General features: G+C 50.3%; 1 protein-coding gene across 1 annotated transcript; it reads right to left on the reverse strand.

Moving 5' to 3' along the window:
* Positions 1 to 1,738: 1,738 nt before the first annotated feature.
* On the reverse strand, positions 1,739 to 17,771 carry STMN3 (stathmin 3). Its single transcript, XM_064673905.1, has 5 exons — positions 17,414 to 17,771; positions 8,252 to 8,347; positions 7,730 to 7,905; positions 7,051 to 7,242; positions 1,739 to 6,541 (listed from the first exon to the last, which is right to left on the reverse strand). The coding sequence occupies exons 1-5, from the start codon at positions 17,430 to 17,432 to the stop codon at positions 6,482 to 6,484; spliced, it is 543 nt and encodes a 180-aa protein (XP_064529975.1). The 5' UTR covers positions 17,433 to 17,771; the 3' UTR covers positions 1,739 to 6,481.
* Positions 17,772 to 17,962: the final 191 nt, after the last annotated feature.

The raw sequence follows: 17,962 nt of genomic DNA on the forward strand, positions 1-17,962 counted from the left end.
CTTGGGCTCCTCTTAGCACCCAGGGTGGGATGATTTCACCTCCTGGCACCTTATCTGCTCCCTGCTCTGCCTCTTTATCAGTGGGCAGACTCACTCCAGCCACAGTGCCAGAGAGGCTTCTGAGAAAGGATGAGCTGTTATTTTTCAAACGCAATTACTCTGCAAAATCTCTATTTTTTGGTTGCCCAGGTGAGCTTTTGCATTTACTGTGACAGGGTTGCTGTTCCCTTCCCTTCCCGTCACGCAGGCACAGCTTGAGCACTTTGTAGGGATCCCTCCAAGAGTTATGTAGATATTTTGCTTTCTTGACCTGCTGTTGATTTTTTCAGAAGAGACTTTTGACATGGGCAAGGAGTGACAGGACAAGGGGAATGGTTTTAAACTGACAGAGGGCAGGGTTAGCTTGGATATTGGGAAGAAATTCTTCCCTGTGAGGGTGGTGAGGCCCTGGCATGGGTTGCCCAGAGAAGCTGTGGCTGCCCCATCCTTGGAAGTGTCCACAGCCAGATTGGACAGGGCTTGGAGCGACCTGGTCTAGTGGAAGGTGCCCCTGCCATGGCAGGGGGGTTGAAATGAGAAGAGCCTTAAGGTCCCTTCCAACCCTAAATATTCCCTGATATTATGATTTTGTGGGTGCTATAGTCTGGTCCAAGACTTCAGTATCATGTCTTCAGCACTCAGCCCTGGAGGGCTCCACGGTGGGCAGGGCAGGAGGGTGGTGGGAGCCTCTCCATGAGCCTCTCCATGATGCCTCCTGCTCCTCTCACTCTCACTCCTCCTGCCCCAGCTGATCCCATCCCTCCACAGTTTCCTCCTTCAGATGACAAAAGGATGAAGGATGTGACTTGAATTAACTAGTTAGAGGGTGACCATGCTTGGTCTCTAATATATCTTGAATTGTGTGGCACTAAGGACTGCTTCTGTTTTCCCAGGACTACTGCAGAGGTTTAGTTTTCTACATCCACATTTTTTAAGAGCCCATGTTAGTGATCTGTAGCAAACCTCAGAGGAGAAGTGAGCAATGCTGTGTTTGCAGTCAGGTCGTTATCTCCAAAACCAGGAAGGTCACACTGCAAAAATAGAATTCCTGTTTGTGCAGGAGGCAGCGTCCTGAGCACACATGGGAAGAGCATCAAGCATGGGCTGCTCAGCCACTGCCACCGCTGTGATGGCCCCAGCACTGTCCTGGCACTGTCCTCCCTGCTCTTACAGAACACTGCCCTGGGAATTAAATTTAACCCCCTCTGCCTTCCCTCAGTTTCTTGTACACAGAATTCTGCTGAGATCTGTGGGAAGACTCCCACATTGGTTATTTTGATGGGAACACAAGATGTGGGACAGCCCATGAGGATGCTGCTGTTTCAATATCACTTCAAGGACAAGGAGGGCAGTGGGCAGTGATGTTGGGCACCACTCATGGTGGCAAAAGCCTCCCCCAAAGAGGCGAGTGGGGGATACTTTCCCCAGCAGCTGGAGCAGTGGCCAGGCACCCTCCCTGCCCTGTGTCCCTGTGGATTACAAACTTCCCAGTTTTCAGTTGCAGCTTTGGGGGCATTTTTGTGTACCTGGCCCCAGGGATGGGTTTTGGAGTGATGGCCATGCAGGGTCCCATGGGTTAGGGTCCCATCTCCCTGGAAACCATGGCCCTGCTCCCTTCCACTGTGTCCAGTTCAAGCTGGATCCTTTCTCAGAAAAGCTCATGAAAGAAGCATTGGATTTTTTAATAAAGAAGCTCATGTATTTTCCAGAGCTGCGTTTATTGTATTTATTTTTGTATCATATATTTATTGTATTGTATCTTTCTCGATCTTCCTCTGTGCACACCCTCACTCCCAGCCACAGGGGGTATCAGCAGGACCCTCATTCAAGCATTTATTACTTTTTCCCTCTGACAATTGCCATAAACTGTCATTTTCTACCTCTTCTGTGCTGGATGCAAAGTACTCGTTGGGCATTCAGATGCTTAGAGTCTATTTCGTTAAATCTTTAGGTCAATTTTCTGTTTAATGCAATTTATTGGTATTCTCACAATACAAAGAGAAGCCTTGGAACTAAACCAACCCGTTTATGGGGAGAGACAGACACATACAGTTTCATACCAACTTTATTTCTTTTTTTTTTCCTTTATTATTTTTTTTTCATAATCACTTCTTTTGCACAACAACAACCTCAAGTTGACAATGAAATGTACGTGGTAGACCGAAGGGAACCGGACAAGGCTCTGTTAGGGATGGAAAGTCCTTCCATGACACTGCACCAGCTTCCCACCCGGCATGAGGGACGGTGGCCCGGCGGGAGGAGCGGATCCTGCCCGGGGAGCAGTGGGATGCTGACCCCTGGGGTCACAGCTCAGCCCCGTGCCCACGCAGTCATCTTCCAACCCTCTGCCTGCAGCCACGGGCCGGGCTCTTCCTCCCGGGATGCACAGCTGCCTATCCCAACTCGATGCTTTGGTACTTTCCATTTCAGAGCGCTTTGGAGGCGTGGAGTCGTTGGCTCTCCCGCGGTCCCCGTGGGCAGGGAGTGTCCGTGTCCCCTTGTCTCGGGGTGTGGGAAACTGAGGTACAGGGGATGCTGGGGCAGGGATCCCCTGCACTCAGGTCCCACGCCCCCCAGGCTGTATCCCTGCACCCCGGGGACCACGGAGCGCCCACACTTAGGCGTGGGCCAGTGCCCCTCTTCTGCTTTACTTAACGACAATTGACTACAAAGGTGGAGTTTATTGGTCTTGCTATGTCATCTTGTCCCTAGCATGGAGAGTAAGAAATCTCTAGCACCGTAAACAGCCATTCCCTGACTCATTTCAAGTGGTATCAGAGTGTATGTGCATATATTGTTTCCACGGATGCATTTCTGTGCGCGTGTGCACAGCTGAGTGCACAGCCACTGCGAGGAGGACGGGAATGCCATGGGAGGGATATAACGGACCCCATGAGACAGGATTGCAGAGCCAGGGCCAGAGAGCCACGCTGGGCTAAGCTAAAGCAAGCAAGCTGAAGTTTACATTTGAAAAGGGAGCAGCAAGACCGACCTACCCCCGAGGTAGGATGCATGCAATCGTGAACTCCCACCGGCCCTGGAAGGTCAACTCAAAGGGGACCCCACATCTGGGTTAGAGCAAGATTTTTTGATGAGTCAGAAATAATAAGACAAGGAACAGGCTCAGTCCAGAAGAAGTTGGAAGCGCCTATTTATGGACAGAGCTGAGCTCTGCTGTGAGGGATAACGTGGGCACAGAGCTGTAATTTGGGCTACAAGGCCAGTTTTCCCAGCTCTTCTGTGGCTTCACCCATCGTCCAGCTGTTGGTGCCAGCTGGGAGCTCATTTCACTTCAGCTCCTCGATCTTGCCCGAGTCAGAGGCCCTTCCCCAGGAGGGCTCTTTGGGAGGCATATACATGCACGGAATAATGTCACCATCTCGTCCTTCCTTCCTCACACAGCTGCCACACTCATGGACTGGGCAGGGGTGCTGTGTGTGCCCTGAGGATGCTCTCCCTACTAGGCACAGTCCTGTGTCCTTGTGCTGCTGCAAAAATGGGGCTGAAAACTGTCTGTACAGAGCTTGATTCATACACACCCACAGGAATCAATGGACCTCAAGCCCCACCAGAAGGAAGGTGACCACGGGAATTGGGAGTTGCATGCCATGTCCATGACTGCAGTACATGGGAACAGTCCAGGAATGAGGGAGGCTGGGGCAGTATGGATGTTAATGAGGGTACTTGATTAGTCTCAATTGAGGCATGAAATATGCAGCTGCACACAGCCATTAGCATGAAGGGATATAGAAAGGCATGGAATAACCACGATCCTGGCCCGTGCCATGTGTTGCCGGTCAGGCATGGCTCCTGGCCACGATGGGTTTGGAGCAGTGGGTGGACACCCCTCATCCAGCCAACACCGCGCAGCCAAAGCAATCACACATTTCCCTGATAGTGCCCAGTGGCACTGGACAAGCATCAAGCTCCTGAACATCCCTACTACATCCATCTCCACCAGGCAAACACGGCTCTGCGACACCTGAAGCCTCTGGCCCCACCAACGAGGCTGTTTCCTTGGCACAACGTGTCTTGGCAGCAGCTACCTGATGTTAGTGATGCAAAACTCCCCCTGCACATCCCTGCTCCTCTGATGCAGGAGCTCACCCTGCAGTAACACATTTTCCAGCCACATCCACTGTCCCTCACCTCACTGGCCCGACGGAGGGAAGAAAAATGAGTTTCCCAGTGCTCACACCTGCACAAGCACCATCTGCCAGGCCATTCTGTGTTTCCCAGGGGATTTTTTTGCCAGGGAAAGATATTGCAAGAGTAAGTCCCCACCTGAGACCCAGCTGGGCTTACAGAGAGGGGGAGGAGAGAGGCGCAAGGCAGCACAAGGGACTGAGAGGGAAGATTCAGGCAGGAACTGAGCCCAGAGACTCAGGAGCTGTCTGGGAGGATGAGTCTGGCACAATCTGCCACTGACCACCTCTCCTCCAGCACACGCCAAACCTGACGGTCCTCTAGCTTCCCTGGGGCTGCAGGGAGTCACCTGGAACCCCCACACAGGGAGGTTTGGGTCGACACTAAATAATATATACTAGAACTGAAGTATCTCCTCTATTTCACCTCTCAGCCCTTCCTTCTCCTCCCAGCACGAGGAGCAGCCGTCCCTGCTCTCACCGCCCTGCCTGCAGGACTCAGCTGCCTCCAGCTCCCAATCCCATCATTTTCCAGCTGCTCCCTGGTCCAGCATCCCACCAACAGCCTGCCTTCACTTGGCCCAGCCTCCTGACTCCTTCTGAGCCCCCAGGAGAGAGTGAAAATGGCCATTTCTCTTGTTTTCAACTCCTGCTCATGAGTACAACATTTCTGATAATAATAATAATCATAATAATCATAGTACTAAAAACAGTATTTACAACAAGCTCCAGGTCAGAATTACACACCAAGCAAACACTCAGCACCACAGAGAGTAGGACAGGGTTAATATCTCGCAGATACCTTCTCAGATCCCACCAACGCGGGACACAGACATTTGACAGTTTCAACCATTTCTTACACACAAACATTTCATTTAAATTACTTTTTAAATTTTTTTTTTTAAACTTTTTAAAATTTCTCGCCACTATATGGATGAGGTGATGCTGGCGGTGATGCCGCGCTCTACACAGATGCTTATCTAAGACAGCTGCTACTATAAACTGATCATTAGCTACTGGTAAGAAATTCAACCCTCAGTTTCCTTCTTTGCCCTAAATCTTATTTTATTTTTATCACTGACAGCACAGGAGCTTTCTAACAGCCCTGTCCTGCCCCCAGCCCAGGCCGAGGGGTTCGGGAGTAAGGTAGCCCTTCCTTTTAGGAGCAGAGTCCCCTGATGTCAAGACACGGCCATTGAGAGATCCCTCCCATATCCAGCTGGGACTTTTGGAGAGATCAACAAAGAGCTCCAGGATTTGATCTCCAGCAGTTTGCTCTGTAATGGCGCCGAAGAGCCACATCCACCTCTGGAAAGAGGGAAGGGTGAATATTCTGTTCACTAAGAGGTTATTTCACAACCATGCACCGTCTTTACTGGATCTGCTTTCCTAACAGAGTGAAATCCTGTATTGTGGGAGTGCTGGAGAGCCTGCAGACCAAGTGCCCTCTCCCAGGGCTCCCACAGAGCCAGGGGTGCAATCACCATCCATGGTTCTCCTGGGCTTAATGTCCAAGACCTCTCAGTCCCTGCTTGGGTGGGGAGAGGGCTCCTTCAGTCCACAGGTAACCAGGGTGTCAGGCAGTGCAGGATGGGGCACCTGGCACCAAGCTTGGGGTGAAAACCCTCACCTGCTTCCAAAGGATCACTCTGCTCTCAAAGAATCACCCAAAGATGAGGACTTTGGGTCACTGCCTGCCTGCACGGGCCCTGGATACAGCCAAGAGATGGAATTTCTGCATGCTGTGACTCCTGAGCCACCCATCCCTCTGCTTCCTCTTTCCTACCACTGGAAAAGAAGGGGTTGCTCCCTATTTAACTTTACATACAGAAATAATCACTTTCTTCCCATTATTCTGAAGCTGATTTTTGGCTCAGAGCAAAAAACAAGAGGAGGAAAAGCCCCGGATAAGAAATCTGTACCTCTGTGACACTGCTGGTTGAATTTATTAATACCTTAATTATTTTTTTTTTTTACATGAGTTTAAGAAATATTTTTTTTTTTAAAAAAGGACAAAACCCTCCAAAGAAGCTTTTTGATTGACTGGTCGACTGATTGATTCTCTATTTCATGTGAACTATGTAAGCTATTCTGCTTAGAGGTCCCTATGATCTGTGAATCCCCACAAGCACTGACGATTAGGGATGCAGAGAGAAGCGTGTAGCTGGGGGACAAACACCAGGGAATGGGGATGGAGAACTGAATGCTGCATCTAGACAAACAAAATGAGATGTGTTGGTTGGTCGATTGGTTGGTTTGTTAACAGGAATCAGGTGCTAGATGTGTAGAAAAGCCCTTTATCCAGAGATCTCCTCCCGCTGTTCCTTGTTCCTGCGGACTTCGGCTGCGTGCAGCTCCTGCAAAAATGGGAGAGGTGACACCAGGCTAACACTGCCTGCTCTTGTGCTCTCTATTTTCCTCCTGCACCCAGGATTTACATCAGACATAAAAAAAGAGACTGGTTTCCCATCCAACACCCCTTGAGGACAGCGAGTTACACCTGCAAGGAGCGAAGCATCATTTGTGGGAGCCCAGAGGTGATGGAACCCACAGCAAACCCATGGATCCCCTCTCATGCAAAGCCCTTTGGCCATACAGCCCATAGACACGAGGTGGGCCTGATCCTGCGGCTCTGAACTTGCACTTATCAAGATTACCCAGACAATGCTCTCTAGTGACCTTTAAGGACACATTCCCCCTCCTTGTGCTGCTCCAGAGAAGAGCTGCTCCACAGCCCCACCAGCAACAAAACACCCGCTCCCCAGTGCCCATTGCACTGGGATGACCCCACAGGGACCAGACCCCAACCCCTCCACGAGGATCAGCACCCCAAGCCCTCAGCCCTCTCCCGGGGTGCTGCACTCGCCTTCTCGCGCAGCCGCTCCCTCAAGGCAGCGAGATGTGCTTCACGGATCTCCCTGCTCAGCTCCATCTTGTAGTTGAGCTTCTCCTCGGCCAGGCGGCTGAAGTTGTTGTTCTCCTCCAGCGCCTTGTGCAGCACCTCCCGCTCGTGTTCCCGCTTCTCCGCCAGCTGCTTCAGCACCTGAGCCTCCTGGGTCTGCCGAGGGAGAGGTGGGAGGTGACCGGAGAGAGAGGCTCTTCCAGCCCTCAGCTCCCCAGAGAGGCTTTCTGACCACCTCCTCTGCTCAAACCTCTCTGTCACCCCCCTCCACCCCGTAACACTCTTGCTCAGAAGATGTTTTGGTGCCTTTTTTCTGCTATCATAGAATCACTTAGGTTGGAAAAGCCCTCTGAGATCACTGAATCCAACAGTTCCCCCAGCACTGCCAAGCCCACCACTAACCCCTGTCCCCAAGCGCCATATCTACACGGTGATGATGATGGAGTCCAATTCCCTGGCTAAATCAGGCTGCAGAACCTCACTCCGTGGTATCTCACCTGACAATTCACAGTGGAATGTAATAACAAGTGCCAGAATGCTCTTCCCAGCTGCTGTAGATTGCTGCTGCTAAGCCAGTTTTAGAGTTTGGCGCAATTAGTGCCTGTCACAAAAAAGTCACTGCTTCTATAGGACATTTCCTTACCTTCCTCCTCTCTTCTGCAGCCTCCAGCCTCCTCTGCAGCTCCTCCAGGGACAGATCCTTCTTCTTGGGAGGGGAGGAAAGGATTGGGCTCTCAGGAGATAAATCTGAAGGGGACTTCAGGATTACTTCAAAGCTCTGGCCTGATGCCCTCTTATCCAGCTGCTTCACCTCCATATCTTTGTGAGGGAAAAAAAAAAAGTGACTCTGTGGACCTGTCACTCGGGAGAGTGTTCACCTGAGAGCACCAAGCTCTTCACACAGGAATTAGAGTCCTGTGTGTCCTGACCCGGGTGATTTTGTTTTACCTCCAGAATTTTGCAATTAGTGATCATCTCCATCCCTCCCCCACGTCAATGCAATTAATTTAAAGTCGCAGCATAATTACAGAAAGGCCACATTGCTGCTAATGTATTGTATGTCACCCTGACACAAAGCAGAGAGACTCTGACTCTCGAGCTCCCACGTTGCCAGTGGGAGCATCATCCAAACACTGCTGGAGCTCCTGTGGAGCAGGTTACCTACCTCCATACTGGTAGATGGTATTGGGATGGGGCTGGGTGTGGAAACAGGAGCAGATGAGGGAGAGCAGAGACAGCTCCTTCATTTTCTCCTTGTAGGCTGAAAAATATGAAATAGAAGTAAGAAGAGATTATAATAACAATGGCAGCTCTTTTTTCACAGAGAAATGAAGCAAGTACACAAGGAACCCCCTTTGCAGCTACCAGACTTCATGGAGGCTTTTCCAGACTCCCATGGCCTGCCAAAAGGTCCCCAAGGAGCGTCTGCTCTAGAGCAGGCTAAATTAGATGCCAGTGTGGCAAATGTCATGGGAAGACACATAGTAGGAATTTGCCACATCTAGAGGTATAAGTTTCTGTGCAGGATTTTCCCTCCAAAGGAGCTGGGACACTGCAGCCCATGTCATTAGCCATGTTGGGACAGCTGTGAACACCCTTTCTCCACTGGAAGGAGAATTTCCAGACTGGAGGATGCACTGCAGAGTCCTCGGTGATCACAAGGGCACGAGCTGCTGCCCTTGTGACAGATTGCAGCAGGTCTGTTTCTGGGGCAATCTTCACCTGTATTTTTGGAGTTTAGCACATTTAAGACAGTGAACTGTTAGCACACTCTTGACAAAGGGCCTCAGAATAGATGGACTTGAAACCAGGGAGGTGCCCTGTCAGGCTGTCAGGCTCTTGATCACATCAGTGTAACCCTCACAGCATCACTCCCATGTCTCGGGTCAGCAGCTGGGGCTCAGATCCCATGTCTCACAGGTGCTTTGAGGCTCTGCCCTGGACTGGCTCCTCAGGGGACACCCAGGCATGTGGGGACAGAGTCTTCACAGCTGCATGTCCTGCCAAACCTGCCCTGAACCTCCTTGTCCTGCCCTTGCTCCTGCCTCTGCCACAGGCACAGACATTCTGGTGTCCTGTCTTGTCTCTGCCTCTGGATTTCCCACATGCCCTGGTGCTTCTGGCCTTGGTTTGTCCCTTCTGTACTGAGCTCACATTTTGACCTCCAGCCAGAGGCGACTCTGCAGCTCAGCTGCCAATGCTACCTTCAGAGTAAGACCCTCCCCTGGGCCAGGACAGGAAAACCCCCAGAACTCTTTGATATGAAGAGGTACTAGATGCAGAACAATTTTGAGAAAAGTAGCATCTTGTGTACCACATGTTCTCAGGAACATTTTTCAGGTCTTCTCCTCTGCCTTCCCAGAGCTAATTGAGTGGGAAAACTTATGCCTGCTTCATATATGCACTTATTTTTTCTCTTTGGTACAGAGCTTCATCCTAATTAGCACCCTCCTTTGCTAACCAACCATCCCTGAAGCTCAGATATTTATTGAACAATTTCTTAGCTTGCTCCATATTTTGATTTGAACACCCTGCCCAGTCCTGCTGTTAAATGTAAACCAAATAGGAACAGTTCACATCAGCAGTGCCAGCCAGACATCTTTGATTTTGTTTTAAATGAAAAAAACCTCTGGAAAGCCTGTGAGAGGCCAGAAGTCATGGCATGCAGCAGTAAGCTAATTCATCTCCTAATGTGCTGCCAAGAGCCCCTGAGGAAGCTCCCCGGGAATAATCGAGAGACATTATCATTTATTATCATTTAGACATTATCGTTTAATACAAACAAACCAGGCAACGAGGTCGTTGCTCCACCATTATGTCTGGGCCTGGGTGAAACCAAGACATGAAGCAGATGTGCCACACCCCCGACCCGCTCATTTAATTCAATTTAACGGTCTCCCAGCACTTGTTACAGAGCACAGGGCTTTGTGTTTCATTGCTTGAGCTTCAGTGCTGGCACTCTGTGCAGATGATTCCATGCTGCACTCCCTGCCTTTCAGGAGGTTTGTTGTGGTGGTTTCATAGCTGCCTCCATTCCACCGGGATCTTCCCTGTCCCGTTTTCCCCCGTCAGAGCAAACTGACCGTCCCCTCTCCATCAATTAAAATGAAGAGGAGGGAGAAGACAAAAGGGCCCTGGGCTGCGGCAGGGCTGTGCTGAGCGCTGGAAGTGCTCCATCCTTGTCCCGTCCCGGACGCTGCAGCTGCAGCCCGGCGCCAGCCGTCATGAGCAATTAGCGGCACAGGGGTCGAGGGAGCGGGGCTGGAGCTGCCGCGGCCCCGGGGATCGGCGGGGGGACGGTCCCGAAGGGCCCCGATCGGCTCCTGCTGCCGGGGTGGAGCGGGGGAAGCAGCGGGAAGGGGGCAGCGGACCGAGCCCCCCTCCCGGACCTTTCCCGGTGCGGCAGCACCAACCCCTGCCCGGAGCTGTCCCTTCAGGACCGTCGCTACCCCCGGGACCCCGTCGGGAGCTGTCCGCCCAGCACCGCCCGCGGGGCCGGGGGCTTCGGCGTGGCGAGGGGGAAGGACTGACTCCCGAAGGAATTACAGGATCAGGGGTTTACTAAATCGTTTGGGTTGGAAAAGCCCTCTAAGATCATCGAGACCAACCGTTCCCCCAGCACTGCCACTCCCACCACTAACCCATGTCCCCAAGTGCCACATCCGCAGGGAATTTAAATCCCTTCAAGGACGGGGACTCCATCACTTCCCTGGACACCCTGTGTCAAGGCTGGACAATCCTTTCAGCGAAAAAATTTTCCCTAATGTCCAGTCTAAACCTCCCCTGGCTCAGCTTGAGGCCGTTTCCTCTTGCCCTGTCACTTGTTATTTGGGAGAAAAGACTGACTCCTGCCTCACTACACCCTCCTTTCAGGGAGTTGTAGAGAATAAGAAGGTCCCCCCTGAGCCTCCTTTTCTCCAGGCTGAGGCCCCCCAGCTCCCTCAGCCGCTCCTCATCACACTTGTGCTCCAGACCCTTCCCCAGCTCTGTTGCTGCAGCTGCATCAGAAAGGACATGCCTAGAACTCAGCAGTAAAAGATCAGCATTTCAAACCTCAGGGCTCAAATTTGCTTCAGAAGTATCTGCACTCCCATTTGCCAGTAGATATAAGGGTTTGAGAACATATTTATGCTGGTGGACAAAATCCTTGAATCAGGACAAAACATCTGGCTGGCCAGAATATGACATGGCCAATGAGCCCCTTCCCAGAAAGGCTGTATCCAGTGCACAAATGTACATGTTTTAAGAACAATTAGACAGGAAATGCTGAACTTTTTATTTGAGGATCTATTAGCATTTTTACTTCTGCTAAGTCAGCAAAAATAAATTCAGCTTACACTGAACAAATATTTCATTTCCGCATAGATTAATCTGATTCATGTCCTCAGAGACTTCATCCCAAAGCATCACTTCAGTCTCAGAGGTGCAGCAAGAGCTCTGTCTCACTGGTGGGTAGAGGATTAGGACAGGCTGCTCACTCAGGTATGAATTACTGATATTTTATGTCTCTTTTTAGGCAAACACTGCAGTAGAAAGATCAGGAGTGAATTCATTCACTCTGGTATATCTTCAACACTAAGTCATAACACTTCATTGCTGTCAGAACTGGGGTGAAACAGCAAATGACTGAGTTGTATAAACTAACAGGTGAATAAACTGAAGAAATAATAAAAAATATATCAGAGTCTCATCCTGTAAAGTAGGGTATACACATGTTTTGTTTGCTTCAGAGGGCCTTGGGTAGTGATTAAGCTACAATCCAAAAAAGTGCAGTCAGTTCCTCAATACCTCTGAACATTTATTCCCTGCCATCAACACAGGCTGACTCTGGTTTGGTTTTATTCCCTCGGACACTCCATGAAGCAATCAATATTTATTAAAATTTTTCATCTACACCTATATAATGCTTGGGGAAAATTACTTTCTCCTTGTTGTAAGGAGAAGAAGGGAGAGGACCTGGGCCTTCACCAAGGCACCAGGAGGCTCAGGAGGCTCCCAGCTGTCTCTGGTGACTCCTTTCCTGTGCTCCCTCTAGTGCTGTAGGGAACATCCTGCACTTCCAAATCCCCTCTGCTTTGCATAAGCAGGAGCGCTACATGCACCATCGATCCGTGTAAAGTGTTTATCTCCAAGTCAACCCCTGGAGGCATTATCCAGCTGCTCCCCGAGTGGCTGCGGCGCCGGAGATGGAGGAACGGCTGGGGATGGTGCTGTGCACGAGCAATGGGAACCGTCTTCCTGCTGGACACGTGCCTGGAGGGTGGGGCTCAACACCTATTATTCATCAAAAACTTTTGTTCTCGGCTTCCTAACCAGGTTTTGGTTTGGTGTTTAATGGCATCCAGCAAAACAGAGCAAGACCATCCATGCACAACACTGATACGGCGCCTTCATAATGAACCAGAGGCATGGCAAGGCTAATTTATGTGGATTCAGGCAATTTAAATGGATGAAACTGGATGTGCTCTGTCTGATAGCAAGGTCAAAGGAAGGTTATTACAAGAAAATAATTTGGTTTGTGAAGATAACTTTGGAGAAGTAAAAATTGCTTCCATGAAGAATATTGTCTCATGAAAAAAATGAGAACAGGCCAATTATAAACATAGTCAAAGCTTAAACAGAAGGTAGAGAAGCCAGAGAGCAGGTAACCAAGACCTCCAGCACAAAGACTGCAATGCCACACACACAACAAAAGCAACCACAGTCCTTGATAAGCCTTGAGAGTACAGCAGGCTCCAGATATTCTCCCCTGCTATGAATCCTGTCATAAAAATCATGGCCAGACCTTCACTTCAGTCTAACCCATTTCCATCTTCTTGGTCCCCGGCTTCCACAAACAGGTCAGCAGCAGATCTCACACAATGAGAAAACAGTAGCATTTTTTGTTTGTTTGTTTGGGGTTTTGTTTGGTTTCTTTTTGTTTGGTTGGGTTTGGTGGTTTTTTGGGGGGTTTTTTTGTTTGTTTGTTTGTTTGTTTTGGTTTGGTTTTGTTTTTTTTTTTTGTCAGCTCAGCAGTTGCACCCCACACTGACACCCTACACCATCTCAGCTGCTCACCATGAGACTTCATGCCCAGGAGTTACCATGGGCTCATGTGGGACCATCCAGGAGAACAGGCAGATGTGAAGGTTACTCTGCCTTCTGTCAGGCATCTGCCAAACACTCACCCAGGGATGGTTTCCCATCACCTGGCTCCTTCCCCCCAGGTTTTATTGGCAGCTCATGAATGTCACATCAACCCACAGCCAACGGATCAGCAAATCACTCGAGCTGTAGCACTGGAACATGTGGGTTTCTCCCAGGAAAATAACCAGGGGAATCTCCTCTTCTATGGGCTCAGCAGGAGAGAAGGGCCCAAGCTGCGCAGCAGAGCCCTGGCAGCCTGAGATGGGAGTGACTGACTGTCAGGGAGGAGAGAAGCATGGCCTGGGCTGCTTGATAAAGCAGAGGAAGGAGCCAAATGGAAGCAGCTGACCCAGAGTATTTGTGGATTTGGGGCAAACACAGGTTTGGATGGTCAGGTTTGGGTGAGACAAAGGGCTACAAAGGAGTGGGGGACCTGATGAGGCAGCAGCTCGTGAGACAAAGACAGGAGCCCAGTGCCATGATGGGTCAGGTACAGACATACTGTGTGACCACAGACAGTCATTTGTCCTCTTTGCATCTTGGTTTCCTGTGCATCAACCAAGGATTATTGTACTTGGCCATTATACAGTGTTATTATTTGTATAAACACATTCAGAGGGTATAAGATTCTCTAGTAAGGCACTAAAAATGCAGAGGTACCTTTAAAGAACAAAAGAATTTTTTGGAAATACGCTGAGCAGCTCTTTACCAGTTGGGATGTGCCTAAGTGCCACAGCACAAGCCCATGGTCTTCGGTTGCTCTCTGGCTCTTTTTTATTTCTAAATCACAGATTTGGCCACTGGTTTAACTCCCCTCTGGATAGGAGACTTTTGTTTTTGAAACATAAACTCCCACCTGGAAGAGTAAAGCCCATGTCACTAGGACAACTGGGAGGGATTAGCCAGGTGTGTTGTTTCCAGTTAATTTAGGGGTACAGGAGTTCCACTGAGCTTCAGGTCCCTCCGAGGATTATCACCAAGAATCATCAGCCCTGTTCACCCTAATAAAGCTTGAAGTTGCAATCCCCCCTGCTGCCCACACTGCTGTCACAACGGGCTTATCCGCAGCCTTCTGGTTGCCACATCCAGCCACTGAATCCCAGCTTTTCCTTTGCAGAAGGATAAAACAGTGCCTTTACCAAATCTGAACAAACATTGACAGGCTCTTTTGAGATATCTGAGGCAATCTCCGAGAGCCTATGTGGTGCCATTAAATAAGATATGATTTGTATTTTACATTTTATATTTTAGAAAGAACAAATATTTTCCAATGATTCAGGTCCCTCAATTCCTCATTTGGATACACTGGTAAAAAAAAAAGAACATATATATATATGTATATAAACATACACACACACATATATATTTAAATGCCTACAGTAGATTCTTTGGGTTTGTAAACCTTAAGTCCCAATAAAAGTATCATACATTTCTAAGGCCATGTAGACTCCATCGACACCTGAAGAAAAAGCAAATGGTGATTTCTTGAGAACACAGAGAGATGGAGAGCTTGACAGAAAGGCTTCTGAGCAGTGGGCAGTAGAAGTGTCAGGACAGGGCAACACCATGTGGTGTCCACCAATACCATCCAGAAAAGGGGATAACCCAGAGCTACATGAAGTCACACAACTCTCACATTTCAATGCAGGAGGGGAAAACCTCGGGGTCTGCCAAGGCCCTTTTACCATGCCCAGTCATGACAACCTGGTGTTTCCTCTTGGCTCCACCTTCTCAGACACGCTAACGCCAGAGAGAAAAGCCAGCGAGGCTGTCACCTCACTGCATCATTTCATAATCTCAGGTCCCTTTATTCAACCCAGGTGCTGCAAACGGCGGGGGGATGTTCCGTAAGCCCTGGAGAGCCCAGCCAGACCCCCCGTCCGCGGTGCACAAAAGCACAAAGCCCTGCGTGGATGCTGCGGGAGGAGGTGCGGGGGCTCTGCCCCTGCAAGGGCTGCCCGGCAGCAGGGCCGGCACCGCAGCTGAGCCGGCACTGAGCATGTGCCGCCCATCCCGCGGCTCCAGCTCCGAAAACAACCCCCAGGGCCGGGGGAAAACGCCTGGGGTGGCAGGAAGAAAAGAGAGAGGGCTGCCGGGCTGGGGGAAGCGAGCCCTGTTTCTTTTCATCCCAAGGATTTGGTTGTTTGTTTAATCTTCCCAAGGGGGGGATGAGCCCCCGGGGCATCAGCCGCAGAGGATGCAGCTGCTCTGCCTTCAGCACGGATCGGCTTTTGCTGAGAATAAAGAAGGAAATAATGAAGGAAGCAAACAAGACTCATTCCTTAATTTAAGGATTTACTTGTCCTTTTCTTCCTGCCTTTCCAGACTACTCTCCATTCCTGCTGCACGTGCTATAGGCGATGGGGAGATGAGGAGCTGCTCCTGCAAAGGCAGCTGGGCGAGGCTCAGCCCTGACCATCCCTTGGCACACAGCGCCCTATTCTCCTCCCTCCTGCCACAGCACTGCTTTCCCGTGACTTTTTACCCCCTGAAACTGTTTCTCTGCTTGATCTGAGCCACAAGGAAGCACGGTTTCACGCTTCTTCACGATCCCAAGCCTCCCTTGACAGCAAACCCGCATCTTTGGGAAGACGAAATATGCTACGGGCTTGTGGTGGGTTGGGAGGGCGAGAATGCACCAGCTGGAAAACGCATGTTCTGCCCACGCGTGTTTCATCCTCGTCCATCTCAAGTTCTATGCAACCTTGGTTTAGATGGCCGGTAAGTCTGAGCCTCCCCTCCCACCCCCACTCTGCAAACGAGGTCCAATCCTGCTCAGTAGGGAAGGCAGGAGATGGGTGGCACCTCCCAGGAGTGCACTGCTGCAGACGTTCATTGAGACAGGGATACTCACAGGAATACACACAATAGCTGGAGGTTTTCTGTCACAGAGACACATTTTTACAATGCTGCTTGACTTCTTTAATTGCATGCAAAGCCCACTCAGGATCAGCTGCGCCCTCACGGTCTCCCCCCACACACACACCCCTCCATCTCTCTGCCCTTCTCCCCCCTGCATCTACTGGTCTTTTAAAAGGAGAAAGGAATGGAAAATGCACAGCAGGAAACCCAGGCAAAGGACAGCAAAAGCAGCAAAGAAGTGTTTTGCCTGGTCTCCTTCGGGCTGGTTCCTTGCCTGGGGGGCACAAAGCACTGCCTGCTCTTTTTTTGTCTGTCGCTCCTGCTCAGCCCTCCATCCCAGCCCTCCAGGCTCTCGCTTTCCCCACCCAAGCCCCTCTTTATGGGCTGCAGAATCCAGAGCCATTTCAACAGAAAACTTGTTTTTCTAAAAGCAAAATACCCCCTAAACACACCCACTGTTCATTGTACCATTTCAGGCTTTTCTCCTTCACCCACACTCCCGGTGTCAGCCATTTGAATCCCTCCTTCCGAGAAAAAAAGGGGAGACAAGTCTTTAGGAAGCTGGACCGAGGCAGCACAGCATCCTCGGGGCAGGCTGCCATCCTGCAGCCAAACCCGACCAGGCTCCCGGGATGTGATTCCCGGCACTGCTGCAGGAGGGAGGAAGGGCTTCCCTTGCTGCATCTCATTTCACCCAACGCCATCAAAGGGCCGCTCCCCTGTACCATCTTCTAACCAAGAAATGCGAGCTGTGGAAGAAATCCAGGGCTGGGAAGCCCTGAGAATACACAGAAACCCCTCCAGGTCCTTTGGGTTGGCATTGGGGGATTTTATAGGGCATTACTGTCTCTCATCCCTGTCTCCCTTTCCATTACCCATTTAGGCAATACATGATCTCCATAAAACAAAATGTAATTCCTGATTTCTTTACATCCAGCTACACAGCATGCAAATTTTTCTTAGGGGAAAAAAAAAAAAAACCTGTAACATATTACAAAAACAATATTTAATTGGCATGTAGCAGAATCTTCTAACGGTACAAGGTAACGGCAGCAATATTTTAAATTGGCAAGTTTATCACCTGTCTATTCATATTAAAATAAAAAGCCCACCTGCTATCTTGCATCAGAAGGGTGTGTGTACGGGGGAGGAAGGGGAACAATGCTGCCATACCAGCTGCCTCCTCAGCACAGAACTCCCCTGAATCCCATGGAGTAAAAAAAAAAAAAAAAAAGGAAAAAAAACAACCCAAACCTTCAGAATAATGATAAAAAAGATAAAACCCGATGGTTTTAGGAGTGCGTTGATGTCGAGCCGCCCCAGAAGGCGCCTGTCCTACCTGAGACGGTACTGGCCATGCTGCGGCGGGAGCGGAGCGGGTGCTGCAGGAGCGCAGGAGCTGCGGAGGTGCTGCAATGCTGCGGGGAGGGAGGACTGACTCAGCTGGAGGGGGCTGCAGCCATCCGCGGCGGGGAGAGGCTGGAGCGCCCAGAGAAAGGCGAGGGGTGGAAAGAAAGAGAAGGGTCACTAGTTCAGAATATTAATGAGCGTATCAGGCCTCCTTTCCTGGGTGGCTTTCACGGCAGATCCCTCCCAGGCAAGCCTGGCTGCCAGGAACACAGCCCCACGGGGGAGGGGGGGAGACACACCCAGCCGGGCGCTGGCAAAAGAGGATTTTTCCTCCTCTTCCTCCCTTTCTTGTCTGCTTGAGATGGGCTAAACTGCTTTTCTTCCCTTGCTGAAAGCAGAGATAAGCAAATTCATTGATTTTTTTTTTTTAAACCATCTATTCCAAGACAGCCTCACCTGCAGGGCCAGGTCGGGGGTCAGGCTTAGCTGGGCTGAGATGTAAAACCCAAACCCCAACCCTTGCAGCAGCTTTAGGCAA

This window comes from Pseudopipra pipra, chromosome 17 (genome assembly GCF_036250125.1).
Source record: "Pseudopipra pipra isolate bDixPip1 chromosome 17, bDixPip1.hap1, whole genome shotgun sequence".
NCBI lineage: Eukaryota > Metazoa > Chordata > Aves > Passeriformes > Pipridae > Pseudopipra > Pseudopipra pipra.

What these genes read in the sequence shown, in the direction of transcription:
- STMN3 (XM_064673905.1), bottom strand. An exon ending in TACCATCTACCAGTATGGAG is followed by an intron (nt 7,906 to 8,251) that starts GTAGGTAACCTG and finishes TCCCTCACAAAG; the next exon opens with ATATGGAGGTGAAGCAGCTG. An exon ending in CTGCAGAAGAGAGGAGGAAG is followed by an intron (nt 7,243 to 7,729) that starts GTAAGGAAATGT and finishes CTCCCTCGGCAG; the next exon opens with ACCCAGGAGGCTCAGGTGCT.